Raw genomic sequence first — 18559 nt, forward strand, 5'->3', positions numbered from 1 at the left:
TATACATTATATACATATTCTTCCAATTTCATATTTTATAATAAAATTTTAGAAGAACAGAAAAAAGTAGCTTTTTAATTTAAAAACTCCCTATAATCCCATCACATTTAAATAATTATTTTCATTCTTAAATATTAGCTTCTATATTCTTATATATATTTCATGTATTTTTATATAAATGCCATAATAGTTACACTCTATTACTCTATTTTAATTAAGTTGGCCACATGGAATCTTAATTTATAAAAGAGAGAAACTAGAGTAATTATGTGCTTCATAAAAGGATCTACTTTGAGATTCCTTTGAATAACCACTCATGATTCCACTTTCAGCATTTCAGGAATATTTCTATTATAAAAATATACTGGGGCTGGCCCCGTGGCTGAGTGGTTAAGTTCACGTGCTCCACTGCAGGCGGCCCAGTGTTTTGTTGGTTCGAATCCTGGGCGCGGACATGGCACTGCTCATCAAACCACGCTGAGGCAGCGTCCCACATGCCACAACTAGAAGGACCCACAATGAAGAATACACAACTATGTACCGGGGGGCTTTGGGGAGAAAATGGAAAAAAATAAAATCTTTATAAAAAAAAACCCAAATAATTTCCAAAATTTAATATCAAAATGTTTACCATTTAAGTGGTTTTGGTGAAACAGAATCTTTGTTCTTTAGTTTATTAATGATCCACATAAATCACAAGTTTCAAACATCAGTTATTCAAAAAACAAGACCAAAAAGTATTGACTGATACATAATAATAGTTAGTTACTTAAAAAACCATTCGTAGGGAACCAACCTAATAAAAATATCCCGAACAGCTTTTTCACTTGCTCCAATATATTTGCTGAGTAACTCTGGTCCCTATTAGATAAAATAAAATTAAATTAGAATTAAGATAAAATTATTTAATAACAAAATATAATTTTTGTTTATGACTAAGTCTAAATGCAGTCATGGAAAAAGTTTAATATGATTAAATGGATATCTCTCAAATACATTTAAAAAATTATATGGCTTGAATAAATATCATACCACAATTTCTTCTCTTGGTGTTTCCTCTACCTAGAATTTGTCCGCAGCTAGTCTCATGGCTCCTTGCTTCATTTCATTTAGATCTCAGGCAAAATGCCGCAGCCTCAGAAAGGCCTTGACTGACAACCCCATCTATGACCACTCCAATTACTGTGTACCTCCTTAACCCGCTTGTCTTCCCACATAGTACCTACCACCACCTGATGCCAGATTATATACTGAATGTGGCTGTTTACTGTCTCTCTCCACTAGTAGAATGTAAGCTCCAAAAATGCAGTTTTGTTCACTACTGAATCCCCAGTGCCAAAAACAGTGTTTGCCACATAATAAGTACTGAATAACTGTTTAGTAAAGAGTGGTTTAAAAAGGGAAAATGTGCCATCTATCTCAAAACTTTGGAGACTCCAAAAAATATGTAATGAGACATGAATGACTTTAATTTCCTCAATACAGTCAGAGAGCTATAGAGGATGGAACAAGAAATAACTAAGGCAAATTGTTAGGAACAAAGCAACATAATGGGGTCAGGGAAAGGCCCCCATCTTTGAAGCATGCCTCCTAAGATCCACCCTGACCCATCCAGAGAGAATTACCTCTCTGCTGAAACCTTTCCATTGAGAACTCATCCCAAATTACAATTTGAAGAGTTACTAAAGGGGATAAGACATCCTCCCTAACAGAACAATCTAAAATACAGTAATATTCACAAGTTTCATCTTGAAAAGAAGTTGTTGTGGGGGGAGATGTTTTCCCTTACATTCATTGAGCACCTCCTATGTACCAGGTACAAGTCACTGTGCAAGGCACCCTTTACATTTGTCACTTAATCCTTTTTTTAAAATTGAAGTATAGTTGACATACAAAATTGCATAAAGTATCAGGTGTACAACATAGTGATTTGACATTTATATACATTACCATCACCCTTATAAGACTAGTAACCTTATCTGTTGCCATACAAAGTTATTACAATATTTTTGTCTATATTCCCTATGCTGTACCTTACATCCCTATTACTTGGAAAATAGTATGTTTTTAAAAAAAATAGTGAAACTATATTCTAGTGACAAGTAAAAAAGAAGAGTATGGTCATAGTTATCTCAGAATCCAGAAAAAACGTTAAGAAAATTTAAAAGTTACAGTGTTTCTCCATCATTGCCAGGGTACCCATGTAACTAGCTCACAAAAAATGTATAAAAAGAGGTGTAGGTAGGCATAACTCAATTGCAAATCACTAAACTGACTTTCAGTTTATAAATCAACTTTGAATAAGGCTATAATATATGATTCCTTTGCCTTGAAATCTAATCACTCTTTGGTAAACTAATATTGTTGGGGTGCTGAAACTGTGCAAATAAGATATCGGACCCTAGACCATAACAGCACACCAGTGGTGGACTGTGAGGCATTACCTGAAATGATCTGTCAGCATGACCTTTAATTACCACACTCACCTTATAGCAGAAAAAACTTTGACCTAGTGTGACACAAGCAAAGGTAAAATACAGCCAACAAATAATAGAACTATAAAAACCCCAGCTTCCTGCCTCAGTGTGGTCTCCAGCCCCTAGTTTTCTAGGTTTTCCTCATCCTTCAAGTATAGTTTGCTCTTTTACCTGAGTATTTATGCAAAATTCTATTTACAATGCATGAAGATTTGCCTTAGGAACATAAAAAGCCCAACAAAAGAGAGGTGGATCATTATTCAATTTCCCACACAGCTTTAACTAACAGATGGATCACTGCTCCTACCGGTTTTCCAAACGTGAGACTAACCCACAGTCAAGAAACATAAATGGTGTTGGCGAGGATATGGAGGAATAGGTACACTTGTACATTGCTGGTAGGGATGTAAAATGGTGCAATCACTGTGAAAAAGAGTTTGGCAATTCCTCAAAAAGTTACACATAGAATTACTACATGACCCAGCATCTACACTCCTAGGTATATATTTAAAAAAAATGAAAACATATGTCCATACAGAAACTTGTAGTACACAAAATGTATATAGCAACATTATTTATGACAGCCAAAAGGTGAAAAACATCCAAATGCTCACCAATTATGAATGGATAAACAAACTGTGGCATATCCAAACAATGAAATATCATTCAGCCATAAAAAGGACTTAAGTACTCACACATGCTACAACTTGAATGAACCTTGAAAACATTATGCTAAGTGAAAGAAACCAGAAATAAAAGGTGACCTATTGCATGATTCCTTTCATATGAAATATCCAGAACAGGCAAATCCAGAGAAACAGAAAGCAGATCAGTGGTTGCCAGGGGATGGGGGTATGGGAAATGGGATGAAAAAGTTTTGAAACCAGAGAGAGGTGGTAGTTACAAACCATTGTGAATACACTAAATACCACTGAATCATACACTTTAAAATAGTTAATTATGTTATGTAAATTTTACCTCGATTAAAAAAAAGAGAAAGAAAGATAAATGCAAAACATACCTTGACACTAATAAAATTCATTCCACTCTCTCGTGCAATTACTCCAGCTAGTAAGGTCTTTCCTGTTCCAGGAGGACCATACAACAGTACCCCTGTTCTCTGTCGTATGGGCAAGTTTGCAAATAATTCTGGGTACTGAAAAATACAAAAATATGATAAAAATGATAAAAATGATAAAATGATAAAAATACGACAAAAAGCTCAACAAATGACTAAGCAGGAGCCAAAGAGCAAGGTATAGAAAAAAGTATTCAGATACTTTCCTGTTAATAAAGCTGTTAATAAACTGCCACCTTTATTAACAGTACAACAATAGAAAATAAAATTCCTACTCAAAACAATAAATGAATTCAAAGAAACTACCACAGATTTTTCCCAATTGGACCATGGAACACATTCTACACAAAATGCATATAACTGCATCAAGAATATCTTTCCGGGGCTGGCCCACGGCGCAGTGGTTAAGTTCACATGTTCCACTCAACAGCCCGGGGTTCGCTGGTTCAGGTCCGGGCCGCTGACTTACACACCGCTTGTTAAGCCATGCTGTAGTAGGCGTCCCACATATAAAGTAGAGGAAGATGGGCACGGATGTTAGCTCAGGGCCAGTCTTCCTCAGCAAAAAGAGGAGGACTGGCACCAGATGTTAGCTCAGGGCTAATCTTCCTCAAAATAAAATTAAATTTAAAAAAAGAATATCTTTCCATTTTTTCCTGTTTATTTTTTTAACCATTATAAAAGTACTACATTAAAAAATAAAAACCAATCTTTTAACAAGTATACCACCTTCTACTTGTATGGTTGACAGAGCAAGTTATGACAGCTATGCATATTCAAATATATTCAATCAAAGAAAGAAAAGAAATAATAGAGAAGCATATGTAGTGATAACAGACAGTAAAATCTCCCAAGTGTCTCCATGCTGAACAAGCAATTCAGTTTCTAAATCACCAGCTTCTCAGAGAGCAAGAAAACGTTCTGAACAGGTGAGCCAAACATCAGGCTAGTGTCAGCAATATGCTGGTCTCCTCAATTAGGTATGTTTATTTAGTTCCACCTGTTGACAAAATTCTAACCCCATCCCTGCCTCCATTCTAATCTGAAAAAGGCCCCAAAGTCAGCAGTTATGCAGGTGGCCTCCAAGTATCTGGATGCTAATACGTGGTGCCCAGACCCAGCATTTAGGGTCACGATCCTGCTGCCACATACTTCCTTACCCATGTTCTCTCAAACAGGCTTTAACCCACAGTCCTGGACTGCACTCAGGGTATCGCAGGCCCCACTGGCCACCGTTCCCAGGACTTGCCATCTAGTTACCTGTCACTGAGTCCTTACCCATTTCTTTACCTCTTTGCATGGGTCCCTGATATCATGCAATGATCCTTATCTCTCAGGTTTCTGATTCAAACAAGCTACCTCCTAGACTCTACCTTCTGATCTGAAAAACAATCTACATCTGCCCCCTTTATCCTGCCATCTGCCTGATCAATGCTGTCTTCTAACTCTGCCTTTCCAGGACTGACACCCAGAGTCTAGAAATCTGGCTTAATCTATCAGTTCTGTGGACCTAGATGACTTCCACCTCCCATCTTATTCCTGTCTATTTCTGTTCAAATTCCAGCTGACAGTTCATCTGCTATAGTAAAATCTGAATGATTCAAGCAAAACAAAAGAATTGTGAAATTCACATCAAATTGTATTTACTATAAATATCACCCCAGTTTTCTTTGTAAGTTTCTTATGGGCAAGGAGTATATTACATACTTTAAAAATCTATTACAGTACCAAAAATAGTGCTGGACATTTATTTGGTAACTCAGAAAATACTTGTTGAATCAAAGTGAGATTGGGCAAGCCAACAAATAAAGCCAAAGCCAATGATTCAGTGGTTCTTCTGGGAGTAAGCACTTTTTTTTTTAAGTACCTTAGCTGGTAACTGGATAGTATCCACGAGTATCTGTCGAACTTCATGTAATCCACCGATCTTATCCCAGCCCAGGTCCCTAGGTTTATGCAGGTTGACATTTCGCAGAGATGCAGGAACAAATCCTTGGAGAGCCTTTTGGAAGTCCAATGTTGTTAAAACTAATTCTGTTTAAAAATAAACAAAAGTTCTTTTGGTAGTCATATTTATATATGAAGTTTCAAAATACAACATCAACTTAGCTGGAAATGCCAATTTTCTACTCAAATAACTACCTATTTGAATACTAAAATGGGGTATATTTAATTCTTGCCTTACTGCAATTACATTCCTCCACAATGGAAGGAAGATTCGAAATTTTGGTTTTAATAGTAAGACATACCTTCCCTGGTGGATATACTCTGATGGGAGAGACGAGAATGAATGGCTCGGTCCACAAGCACTGTAAAATCTCTAGCCACAAACCCTTCAGTTTCTTTAGCTATATGTTGCAGGTCAAGAGCAGTGAATTTGTTTATATCACTGTCCAGTTTATTTTTTATTACATTATACAGAATTTCATATCTTTGCTCCTAAAGAAAAAACACAAAATTCAAATTTCTAATTTTACTCAACTGTAAATTTTAGTACATATATTTTGAGAAAAATCAGGTTGACAGAATCTACAGTGACAGAAAGCAGATTGGTGGTTGTCTGCGGATAGAATGGGGCAGGGACAGATTGCCAAGGGGAACTAGGAAACTTCTGGGAGTGATGGAAATGTTTGCTACCTTAATTGTGGTGATGGTTTCATGGTGTGTACATATGCTAAAACTGATCAAACTATACATTTTAAATACTAAGTTTGTGGTCTTCAATTATATCTCAATAAAGTCATAAAAAAAATCACGTTGATAAATGATTGCTATTTCTTTCTTGGGTAAGAAGCCTTCTTAGTAATATCTGGTTCCTTTTAGAGTGTTTCTATTGTTGTTCCTATAAAACTTACTTCTAAAAACATATTCAATGACCAATACCACTACTATTCTGTTATGCTTAGTAACAGGTGTAATACTTTTGTTCTTCAATAACAGTTAATTAGCACAGGATCTGAATATTTAGGGTAGATGCTAGGTAAGAATCTTAAATAAAAAGTTAAAATGTGCTGGCCAGTCCCACAAGAAACTCTTTTGAGCTCACTGCTACTAAAACCATCATGAAGATGAGTCCCCAAAGGGGTGATATTGTGACTTATAATAAGAATTATATATTTGGTCTTTGTCCCCATTTCTGGCAGAGAGCTCCTAAAACCTTAGAATTTCCTAAGTGATAAGAGTGATAAAGGTGTCTTGATAGTCCTAACAAAGCCCTTTCAACCACATCTGAGTTTATATTAATGAGGTGACTTTTGGAAAGCACCTAAGGATGGGGGCTGGCTGCCAGGGGCACCAGGAACTTTTAGTCCCATTCCCTGATTTCCAGGGAGGAAAGAGGGACTAGAGGTTGTATCAACTGCCAATTGCCAATGATTTAATCAATCATGCCTATGTAATGAAGTCTCCATTAAAACCCAAAAGGAGGGAATTCAGAGAGCTTGATGAACCACGTGCCACCGTGCCGGTCCCCAAACTCCGCAAGGACAGCAGCTCCTTTGTTTGGGACCTCACCCTATATATCTCCCTTCATCTAGCTGATTTGTATCCTTTAATATCCCTTGTAACGAACTGGTAATCTAGTGAGTAAACTACTTTCCTGAGTTCTGTGAGCCGTTCTAGCAAATTAACTGAACTCAAGGAGGGGGTCACAGGAACCTCTGATTTACAGCCAATGAGTCAGAAGCACAGGTGACAACCTGGACTCGTGATTGGCATCTAGAGTGGAGGGCAGTCTTGTAGGACTGAACTCTTAACCTGTGGGATCTGATGCTATCTCTGGGTAGAGTGTGTCAGAATTGAGCTGACTTGTAACACATCCAGCTGGTGTCTGAAAACTGCTTGGTGGTGGGGAAAACCCACACTTTGGAAATAGGTGCCAGAATTGTAGTAGACACAGAATATTAGTGTAGGTAAAAAAAAGTTCAGTTAACCAAATTTTTAAAAGATGTCTATTTACATTTCTCACTAAAAAGAAATGCTTTTAAAAGGTAACCGTGTGAGGTGACAGATGTGTTAATTAACTTGATTGTGGTAAATATTCCACAATGTATACATATATCAAATTATCACGTTGTACACTTTAAATATATACAATTTTATTTGTCAATTATAGCTCAATAAAGCTGAAAAAAATTCTAATTTCCATGACGTCTTTACAGATTTCATCTATGGGAAATGAGGAAGTTCAGAATTTTTAGGGTTTTTGTTTCTTTTTAAATGAAATAGAAAAAGAAGACTTTAATGGGAGAAAAAAAATAAGAAATGCTGTTTTCAAAAAAGCCATTTCCAAGACTGGCCCAGTGGTGTAGTGGTTAAGTTCACACGCTCTGCATCCGCAGCCTGGGGTTCACAGGTTCGGATCCCGGACACAGACCTCGCACTGCTCGTCAAATCACACTGTGGTGGCATCCCACACAAAAAATAGAGGAAGACTGGCACAGATGTTAGCTCACTGACAATCTTCCTCAAGCATTAAGAGGAGGATTGGCAACACATGTTAGCTCAGGGCCAATCTTCCTCACAAAAAAAATTTTTTTTAAAAAAGCCATTTCCTTGGAAAGTATATAGTAACATTTCAGTTGGTTATAAATGAAAATTGTGCATCTAAACAAAACATGTACCAAATGTCAACTTTTAAATATTCTTAAGATCACTAACATGAGCATAAGTGTAAAGCCATAAATCATTAATAAAATTGAAAAATAATTTATATAAAAAGAAACATATTTCAACAATCATCACAAGTAGTATGTTACCTGATCAGGAGGTTGAATATGTTGGATGCACTGAAATATGTGAATGCCTTGAGCAGAAACAAGTAAAGGATGCAGAGAATGGTGAGACTGGCTTGTGGCAATCAGTGCAACCAAACTTCCCATGGAAATAAACTCTTTCATCATATCATTCAAAGCTAGAATTAAGCAATATAGTGTAAAAGCTTAGTAAATATAAACGTGAAATTTTTAAATTATACACTCATTAAAAATAATGATAACCTAAAGTCAAGGTTTAAGGTGGAGTATGAATGGTATGGCTCCTTCATACCTTTTAAAATTAAATCTTCCATTCACTCACTGGTTTATCTACTGAGGACCTAATATTGGTTAGGCTCTAATCAATCAAATGGAGGCAGCGAAGGAACTGTAAACTCGGTCTGTATAAACAGAACAATGCCTAGCGAGGTTCCTTACTTCTGGATCTTATAAAGTAAATGAAAAGGAGTCTTTGAAATAAATATTATGGAAGGATGATAAATTTCCATATTGTGTTATATTAATTATGCAAAATACAGCTCATATTCCAATGACTCCCTGAACAATCTCTTTCCACCCCAGGTCTTGCAAGGTTTGGTTGGTTCAAGGTTGGAAGTGAAACAGGCAATACTCAAATATATCTCTGTCCTGACCTAGAAATTTGCAGCAATCTTTTAACCACTAGACTAACAAGTCGTGCAGATGCTACAGGATTCAAAATGTGAGATTAACATTAGTTCATAATAACCCAAGCCACTGTGGTTGCATTTTGTATCTATTTCAGCTCTCAAGAATCTTGAGGTAGGGGCCGGCCCAGTTGCACAGCGGTTAAGTTCGCACGTTCTGCTTCTCGGCGGCCCGGAGTTCACCGGTTTGGATCCCAGGTGCGGACATGGTACCACTTGGCAAAAGCCACGCTGTGGTGGGTGTCCCATATATAGAGTACAGGAGGATGGGCATGGATGTTGGCTCAGGGCCAGTCTTCCTTAGCAAAGAGAGGAGGATTGGCAGTAGTTAGCTCAGGGCTAATCTTCCTCAAAAAATAAAAAAGAATCTTGAGGTAACTGAATGCTGCCAAAACCTCCAGCCCGCCCACCTCATCCTCTCCTTGAACTCTGAGCTCCAGGCAATGGAACAGGCCCTAAGATGCCAGGATTTCTGGTACCTCTGTGCATTTGCCTGTGAACCACACTTCCTTTGCTTCTTCATTAGCATGAAGCTGCTTCATGCTAATTCCTACTCCTCCATCAAAACTCATCTCAGTTACCAAATCCTCCTAAAATCCTTCCCAGATAACTTCTTACCCCCAACACCACCCCCAATTTAGGGTATGTGCTCCTATTGTACCCTATATATATTTTTAGCAGAGCATATCCTACTACCTTCTAGTTGTGTCACCATGATCAAATTAATTCATCTCTGAATTTTCATTTACTTGTCCGTAAAATCAAGAGATTATTTGCATGTGGAATACAAAGCAATCCGTAGCCCAGAGAGAGCACTCAAGATACAGCAGCTATCATTATTACTATCAGTATTCTGCACTAAAACTGCCTGTGTGCTTTTCCTTCCCTCCAGAATTTGAGACTACAGACTGTGAACAAGCATTCAACAAATATTGGTCAAATGAACAAAAGCAAGAGTAAATCTGTCCAATTAAACAATTTCTCACAAGTATAGGAGAATGAAAAGGCCCCAAAAGACTAACCATGACGTTGCAGAATTTTCACACTGCTCTTAGTCTCCCGACTTTGCTAATATAGGACAACTGTAGAACGGCAGCAGAGGCCCCCAAAGCACCACAGAACACAGCACATGTTCATTCTCTGAAGGGAGCAGATTTACCATTAAGACTAAAAATGCTGTCTGACAAAAGAAAAAGGCCTGACGTCAGTGAGGAGAAGCGTTACCATGTGCGAGCCGCTGGCTCTGCACGGTGTCAGGACTGTGCTCGTGTTCCGGGAGAGCAGGCAAGCCCACAAGGAGATCGAGGTCATCCAGCAGAACCACCGAAGGCTGCCTCCATGCCGCCTCTGAGAAAGCTGTCTCTAGGGTTTTTCGTATGTTTTCAAGTCTTTTTCCTTCATACAGAAGATAAGAAATGGTTTCAATGTTATTTCAGGGCCGGGAAAGTTCAGGCTGCCCTTCTGAAAGCATCAGAAAAGCTCAACATTGATTTAACAAAGAAAATTTGATCCATATTTTGTTAATACACCAATCATGAAATTTTGTTAATCATTAACATGGTTTAATTAATACAGCCTCAAAGCCCTCAATTTTATAAAACTGAAAAAAGGAATATGATATGCTACTATAATTTCTGTATTTAGATATTTATTTATACGTAGCTTCATTCCATAATTTCAGATGGCCTACAACATAATAATAAAACAAAAGCAGGATGTGTGAAAATGTAAAAGAGAGTAGGGGATCAAGATTCAGATAAAATTGAACACAAATGTAGCTGCCTAGAGATCCTAGAATTGTTATATTTGAATCATAAATTTGGCATCGATCTTCCTGGTGAATTACAAAGTTTTAACTTCCAAAGACCAGAAAACATACCAATTCATAAGCCAATGTAAAGAGTTCCTGTTACTTAGCTCTAAAACAAAATTTTCACATGTGGCTTCAAGCAGGACGCTGGGAGATGGACAATGTCTCTAAAACCACCCTTACATCCTATGAAGTAATGGGCTCTCAGAAGCTCTTTCTCAGTTTCTTATCGTATACTAGATATAAAAAAAATGAAAACAATGACTAGTTGGGACTATATGGTAGTGGTAGCCAAGGGAAAAGAAAATTAACTACTTAAGGGGACCAGCCAAGTTTGGCATGCTCTGCTTCAGCAGCCCGGGTTTGGTTCCCAGGCACAGACCTACACCACTCGTCAGCAGCTATGCTGTGGTGGCGACCCACGTACACAACAGAGGGAGACTGGCCCCGATGTTAGCTCAGAGTGAATCTTCTTCAGCAAAAGAAAAAAAAGAGAAGAAAATTACCCGAAGTAAAATCTTTTCTTTTTAAATTGAATAGATAATAATGTAAATGTTAAAGACTTTTAAAAGTACAAAGTACATATGTAAATTGTAATTCTCCTCTTTGCTGTCCACAGCCACCCACTTTCCCTCCCCTGAGGCAACCACTCTACCAATTTCCCATAGCGATTCAGAGATAATTTATACCTATTAGAGTATATTCTAAATATTAACTTTCTCAGAGTGGTGTAAGTTGGGATTTCCAGGAATACACTTTACAAACAGAAAAGTTAAATAAAGATTAAATTTTTGTATTTACTAGGTTAACAGCATTAAATAACATTATTTCTCTTTCTACCAAAAAAGGGATTTATGTAGAGTGTGCCATATTCATACCTCGTAAAGCTTTACAGTCAACTCTCTCCACATGGGCATCCAACATGTCAAATGCTTCTTTACAGATTGCCTTGGCTAAAGTTGATTTTCCACTCCCCTAGAAAATAACTGCTTCATAAGAACACTCAATATATCCAATCACAGAAATAGCTTTTGTCACTGTAGTAACCAATAAGATTCAGGCTCATCAATCAAGGATATACTACAGAATGTTATTATCAATTATATCTCAATAAAGCTGGGGAAAAAAAACAAGACCCACATCCCTGGAACTCTGGGATCACATTGTGGTGGGTGACATTTAGCATAAAGTAAACTAAAAGGAAAGAGTGAAAACCTGGGTTGAGGAAGTTGTAAGAGAGCACTTCAGAATAAGTGGGAAAGAACTATTTCCTAAATACTCAAGTCTAGCAATGAAAAATACATAATATTTATGAAGAAACCAGAAGGCTCCAGCTTCCTAGCCTTAATGGCAGGATTCAAGAATTATATAAACTTCGGCAAGGGTTAACAGACGATAATACAATCTCAGGAATATAAACACCATAAAAAGAGGCATTTCCCCACTCCAGCTCCAATCTCAATTTTTCTAATATTAACAATAATAAGATAATACTTAAAATAATAATACTTTGCTTTGAGAAAGTAAAAAAAAAAAAAGAAAGTATATACCAGTTTAGTTGCTGTGTGAGATATGCAGGTGTTACCAAAATATGGTTTTTCTTTTAAGCTGCTAAGAGCTAGCTGTTTCCCATGTTTATTATGATGCATAGATAGAAAATGAACATCTAATTTGTTTTTTACAACTTTTTAGCTAAAACAATCATTACTAATTAAATCTTTTACCTTTAAAAACTAATGTTTCATTAGTTGTTACTGGAGGGGAATAATGTGAACATTAAATAATTTTTCTAGATAAATGAAATTTATTCTCATTTAATTTCAACTATTTTTAATGGAAAAAATTTTTTACCCACTTCCCTATTACCTTAACTGTAATTCTAGTTGACAGTTTCTTGGTTATTTACAGTATTACTGTGATCACCAGCCAGTGTACTGTGCAGGCCTCAGAGACTATTAAGGTGGGTAGAACTGTTTACTTTTATACTAAGTGACTTGAGACTACAAAGGGATTTGATCCAACGTGCACTTTCTTTTTTCAAGTAAATCCTTTATTGTTTTCCCGATTATAACACAGTATGCAAAAAAACAAAATAATTATAAAGACTTAGACACTCGTGAAAGGTAAAAAATCTGTAATCATCCCACCTCAGAGAAGTAACCACTGTCAATAGTTTTCACATATCATCCTTCTAGACACTACGCATCCATTTTATGTGAATTTATAAAGATGGGATTACAGTATTCATGCGGGTTTATAATAAATCATTGTCCTCTTTATCAACACAGAGCTGTATCAGCTCCCTAGTGCACCACATTGGGGATGTCTTCAACCATAACATGTTTAACAGGCCCCTTCCTAGTGTATATTTACGCCGCTTCCAATTTCTAATTATTACAAGTAAAGCTAAAATAAATACACATATACATATAAGTTTACTCATTTGTCAGCTTATACTTCTAGGATAAATTTCTAGAAGTGGAATTACTATATCAAAAATTATGCATATTTAATATTAAGAAAAGGTATGCATATTTAAAATTCTGCTAAACTTTGCTATAGTGCCCCATAGAAAGGCTGGACATTGGTATATTTTTATAGTTTGTTTAATATAAGTTTCCACAATCAATCTACTGTTATTTCTTACCATTCTTGTTTAGTCTAGCTTAACAGCCCTGCACCAGTTCTAATATTTGTTTTTCGTTAATGTGGACTGGAAAACCAGCCAAGCTTGTTGTGCAATGTCTGAAATTTAGAGGTATTCAACAAATACTACCATCATTATAGTTTACAAAATTGCATCTATATTTAAAATCAATAGGCTCCAAAGAAAAAGAAATTAGGGAGCCAGCCTGGTGGCCCAGCGGTTACGTGTGCATGTTGGGCTTTGGTGGCCTGGGGTTCGCCAGTTTGGATCCTGGGTGTGGACATGGCACTGCTTGGCAAGCCATGCCGTGGTAGGTGTTCCACATGTAAAGCAGAGGAAGATGGGTACAGATGTTAGCTCAGGGCCAGTCTTCCTCAGCAAAAAGAGGAGGATTGGCAGTAGTTAGCTCAGGGCTAATCTTCCCCCCCCCCCCACCAAAAAAAAGAAAGAAACAGAAATTAGAGGTGCTGGGGTATAGGCCCTGCTTGTCATAATCATTTTGCCTAGTCAGAGGGCCTTTTCTCTTCACTCAAAGTAGTTCACATTTGTATAGCACTTTTTTTTGTTTGTTTTTGAGGAAGATGAGCCCTGAGCTAACATCTGCCGCCAATCTTCCTTTTTGCTGAGGAAGACTGGCCCTGAGCTAACATCTATGCTCAACTTCCTCTATTTTATATGTGGGACACCTGCCACAGCATGGCTTGACAAGTGGTGCATGGGTCCGCACCTGGAATCCGAACTGGCGAACCCCAGGCCACTGAAGTGGGACGTGCAAACTTAACCACTGTGCCACAGGGCTGGCCCCTGTATAGCATTTTTTAATTTACAATGCTCTTTCACATATATTATTTCCTTAAGTGAGGTTAATCCTAAGAAGGCAGAAACTTAAACTGCCTAAGATCCCAGCCAGTAAGTACATGACCAAGGTGGGACTCAAATCCAGGTCTTCTGCTTTGTCTACCTATTAACCATACTACCTTTATATAAGACTGTGGAAGGCTGGTTTCTGAGTCAGCAGGATAGCGGTTTCTCAAAATAAATATTCTACCATGATGATGCATTTTGAAATTTCAGACAGGTAATCTAGAAACCACAGAGAGAAGTTGCTATATTTTACCAGCCTTGTATAGCAGGGATAAATCCCACTTAATCAAGGTGTATAGTTATTTTTATAGATTGGTTGATTTGATTTACTAATATTTTTTGATGACTTTTGCATCTATATTCATGGGAGATAGTGGTCTGTAGTTGTCTTTTCTTATACTGTCTGTCTGGTTTTGGTGTTAGGGTAATGCTGGCCTCACAGAAGGAGTCAGAAGTATTGCCTCTGCTTCTATTTCCCTTTGTAAGAGACTGTACAGAATTGGTATAATTTCTTCCTTAAGTGTTGGACAGAATTCACCTCTGAACCCTTCTGGGCCTAGTGCTTTCTGTTTGGAAGGTTATTAATTATTGATCCAATTTCTTTAATAAATAGAGGCCTTTCACATTGTCTATTACTTCTTGTGTAAATTTTGGCAGCTTGTGTCTTTTAAAGAATTAGTCCATTCATCTAGGTTATCAAATTTGTGGGCACAGACTATTGTTCGTTACTATTATCATTACTACTTTATTATCCTGTTAATGTCCATGGGAGCTATAGTGATGTCCCCTCTTTCATCTCTGATACTAGCAATTTGTGTCCTCTTTTTTTCTTAGCCTGGCTAGAGGCTTATCAATTTTATTGATCTTTTCAAAGAACTAGCTTTTGGTTTCATTGATTTTTCACTACTGATTTCCCGTTTTCAGGAAATTCTTATTATTTCTTTTATTCTGCTTACACTGGATTTAATTTGCTCTGCTTTTTCTAGTTTCCTAAGGTGGAAACTTAGATTACTGGAGCAGTTCCTATACTTTAAATAAGAACCAGAAGAAAGCAACTGAGCTATTAATGGGGAAACAAGTTATTATACTGAAGTTAAAAGTGAAGGGAAATGAAAAAGCCTTAAAATTTTTATTTGAAAAAAAAGCACAAAGACTACACTGTACCCGTGGAAACAACACATGCGTTGGCAGAGAGTAAAACTGTAAGCTCTTTAAAAGGGCAGGTGATCTTTAGCAAGATTGACAAAGATTAAAAAGAGAAAAGACATAAATCACCAATATCAGGAAACAGGACATCACAGTAGATTCTGAAGCCATTAAAAGATAATAAAAGAATAGTACAAACAACTTTATTCTCATAAAATCAACAACTTAGAAGAAATGGACCAATTCCTCAAAAACTACAAACTACCAAATGTCTGCCAAGATAAAATAGACAACTAAGGAAACTGAATTTATAATTAAAAAGTTAACAATAAAGAAATCTCCAGGCACAGATGGTTTCACTAGAGATTTTACCAAACATTTAAAGAAGAATGAACACCAATTTTATACAATCTCTTCCAGAAAACAGAACAGGAGAGAACAATTCTCAACTCATTTCATGAGGCAAGTATTACCCTGACAGCAAAACCAGACAAAGACAGTATGAAAACGGAACACTATAGGCTAATATCACTCATGAACTTAGATGCAAAAATTCTCAACAGAATATCAGCAAACAAAACGCAGTTCTGTTGAACACATTCTATAAAAAGAATAATACGGAGTGACATAAGCATCACGGAAGAATGAGCTCTTCTCTTAGACTCTCCCTCGTAAGATACAACAAAAAAAGGACATTCATAAACCAACAGAGGACATTCACACAACAAAAAAGACATCTGAGAGACCCACGCATCTGAAGGTGGAGGCGCTGAACCCCCTGGGACGAAGTGGAAGGAGTTAGGGGGATCTCCTCTCCCTCCCCTAATGATGGCAACCCAGGGCACAGCTCTGAGAAAAGAGGAGGCAGGAGCAGCTCTCCAGGGGAACACTTTCACTCTCCAAATTCCTTCACAGACTGAGGGAAAGCCCCACACAGAGGTAGCTAAGCTATTGCAGGAGTGTCTTCACCAAACCAGTACTCCAAGAGAGCAGATAGCGAGGGCAGAGCGAGAATGCCCCTGGGATCACACACATAAAAGAAAGCACCCCTCCCCAAGCACAGCGTGCAGAGAGCCTGCACATAGGTTAGAAAAGCAGCAGCTCTGAGTGAGCTAGCTGGCAATCGCTGATGGGCCCTGTGAACACAGAATCCAAAGGACAGGCACAGATGACAGGGATCAAGGCGGGCTCAGACTACACAGCTGCTGACCCCACTCCCAGGTGGAAGGTGGCAGGTGGAAGCTGTGACCAGATACTATCACTATGCAAAGGCAAAACATCACTTCATATCACTATGAAGGCAAAAAACCATGCCATCAAATAGTAGGAAGAAATATATTAACACTCCAGACCAGAAGGAAAATGACAAGCACCCAGAGACCAATCCTGAAGGCAGAGAAATTTAAATTACAGAGAATTCAAAATAGCTATCATAAAAAAACTCAATGAGTTACAAGAAAATACAGATAAAGTTCAATGAAAACAGGAACAAAATTAATGAACAGAGGGGATTCTTCACAAGAGATTGAAACTATAAAGAAAAACCAATCAGAAATGTTGGAGATGAAAACACAATGCTTGAGATAAAGAAAAATCTGGAGTCCCTGAATAACAGAGCTGATATTACGGAGGACAGAATTAGCAGACTGCAGGACAGAAATATAGGAATGCTTTAGATGGAGAGAGAAGTAAGACTAAAAAGAAATGAAGAAATTCTTCGAGAAATATCCAACTCAAATAGGAAATGCAACATAAGGATTATAGGTATTCCAGAGGGAGAAGAGAGGGAGACTAGAGCAGAAAGCTTGTTCAAAGAAATAATAGCTGAGAACTTCCCAAACCTGGGAAAGTTACTGAAAATACAAGTCAAAGAAGAGAACTCCTAATTATATCAATGTAAAAAGACCTTCCCCAAGGCATAGAGTAGTAAAACTGGCAAAAGTCAATGACAAAGCAAAAATACTAAGGGCAGCAAGGCAGAAGAAAATAACTTACAAAGGAGCCCCTATCAGGCTTTCAGTGGATTTATCAGCAGAAATCTTACAGGCTAGGGGAGAGTGGAATGATATATTTAAAATTCTGAAAGACAAAAACTTTCAGCCAATACTACTCTACCTAGCGAAAGTATCCTTCAGATATGATGGAGAAATAAAAATTTTCCCAGATAAACAAAAGCTGAGGGAGTTCATCACCACAAGACCCATAACTACAAGAATTGATCAAGAAGGCCCTCATACCTGAAAAAAAGAGAAAGGGTTTACAAAGCATTGAGGAAGGAGATAAATAGGCAGAAAAAATCAGAAAATTGCAGTTCTCTATCAGAACCAGTTAGCAAACACTTAATTATAACACTAGAGATAAAGGGAATGAAAATATCAAAAGTAAACATAATCTCATCATTTTAACCACAAACTCACAACACAAGATGGAACAAGTTGTGACAACAACAACTTAGAAGGGGAAGAGGGAAGGCATGGAATCAGCTTAATCTAAGGAAACAGGTTATCATTAAATGGACTATCTTGTCTATAAGATCTTTTATGAAAACCTTTGGTAAACACTAAACAAATAATTAGAACACAGAGACAAATGATAAATAAAGAGAAAATGGTGAAAACCATCATAGAGAACTAACAAACTGAATTGGTAGTCTGAAATACATAGGACGAGAAACAAGGGAAGTACAGAACAACTGGAAAATGAGTGATAAAATGGCAGCATTAAGCCCTCATATAGCAATAATCACCCTAAATGTAAATGGATTGAATTCTCCAATCAAAGGACACAGAGTAGCTGGATGGATTAAAAAACAAGACCCAACAATATGCTGCCTCCAGAAAACACACCTCAGCCCCAAACACAAAAACAGGCTCAGAGTGAAGGGATGGAAGATGACACTTCAAGCTAATAGCAAACAAAAGAAACCTGGCATTGCCATACTTGTATCAGACAAAGTAGACTTCAAGATGAAACGGGCAATGAGAGACAAAGAGGGGCAGTATACAATGATAAAAGGGACACCAAGAAAACATAACACTTATAAATATATATGCACCCAACACAGGAGCACCAAAGTACATAAAGGAACTATTAACAA

At 37.3% G+C, this 18559-nt stretch overlaps 1 protein-coding gene across 5 annotated transcripts in view; it reads right to left on the bottom strand.

Annotated features, from left to right (window-relative positions):
- Window positions 1–18559, bottom strand: part of PEX1 (peroxisomal biogenesis factor 1) — a 52788-nt gene that overhangs the window by 12666 nt on the left and 21563 nt on the right. For all 5 annotated transcript variants that reach the window (XR_544460.2, XR_011539516.1, XM_008517353.2 and 2 more), the window contains exons 11-17: window positions 11684–11780; window positions 10220–10390; window positions 8313–8467; window positions 5805–5994; window positions 5423–5589; window positions 3499–3633; window positions 797–861 (exon numbers count right to left, since the gene is read on the bottom strand). Coding sequence is in view for 3 of the 5 variants with exons in the window: in XM_008517353.2 (XP_008515575.1) it covers window positions 797–861; window positions 3499–3633; window positions 5423–5589; window positions 5805–5994; window positions 8313–8467; window positions 10220–10390; window positions 11684–11780 (980 nt within the window). In the remaining 2 variants the exon portion in view is untranslated. The remainder of the gene's footprint in view (window positions 1–796; window positions 862–3498; window positions 3634–5422; window positions 5590–5804; window positions 5995–8312; window positions 8468–10219; window positions 10391–11683; window positions 11781–18559) is intronic.

The sequence above is a fragment of the Equus przewalskii genome, chromosome 4, assembly GCF_037783145.1.
Source record: "Equus przewalskii isolate Varuska chromosome 4, EquPr2, whole genome shotgun sequence".
In the NCBI taxonomy this organism is placed as follows: domain Eukaryota; kingdom Metazoa; phylum Chordata; class Mammalia; order Perissodactyla; family Equidae; genus Equus; species Equus przewalskii.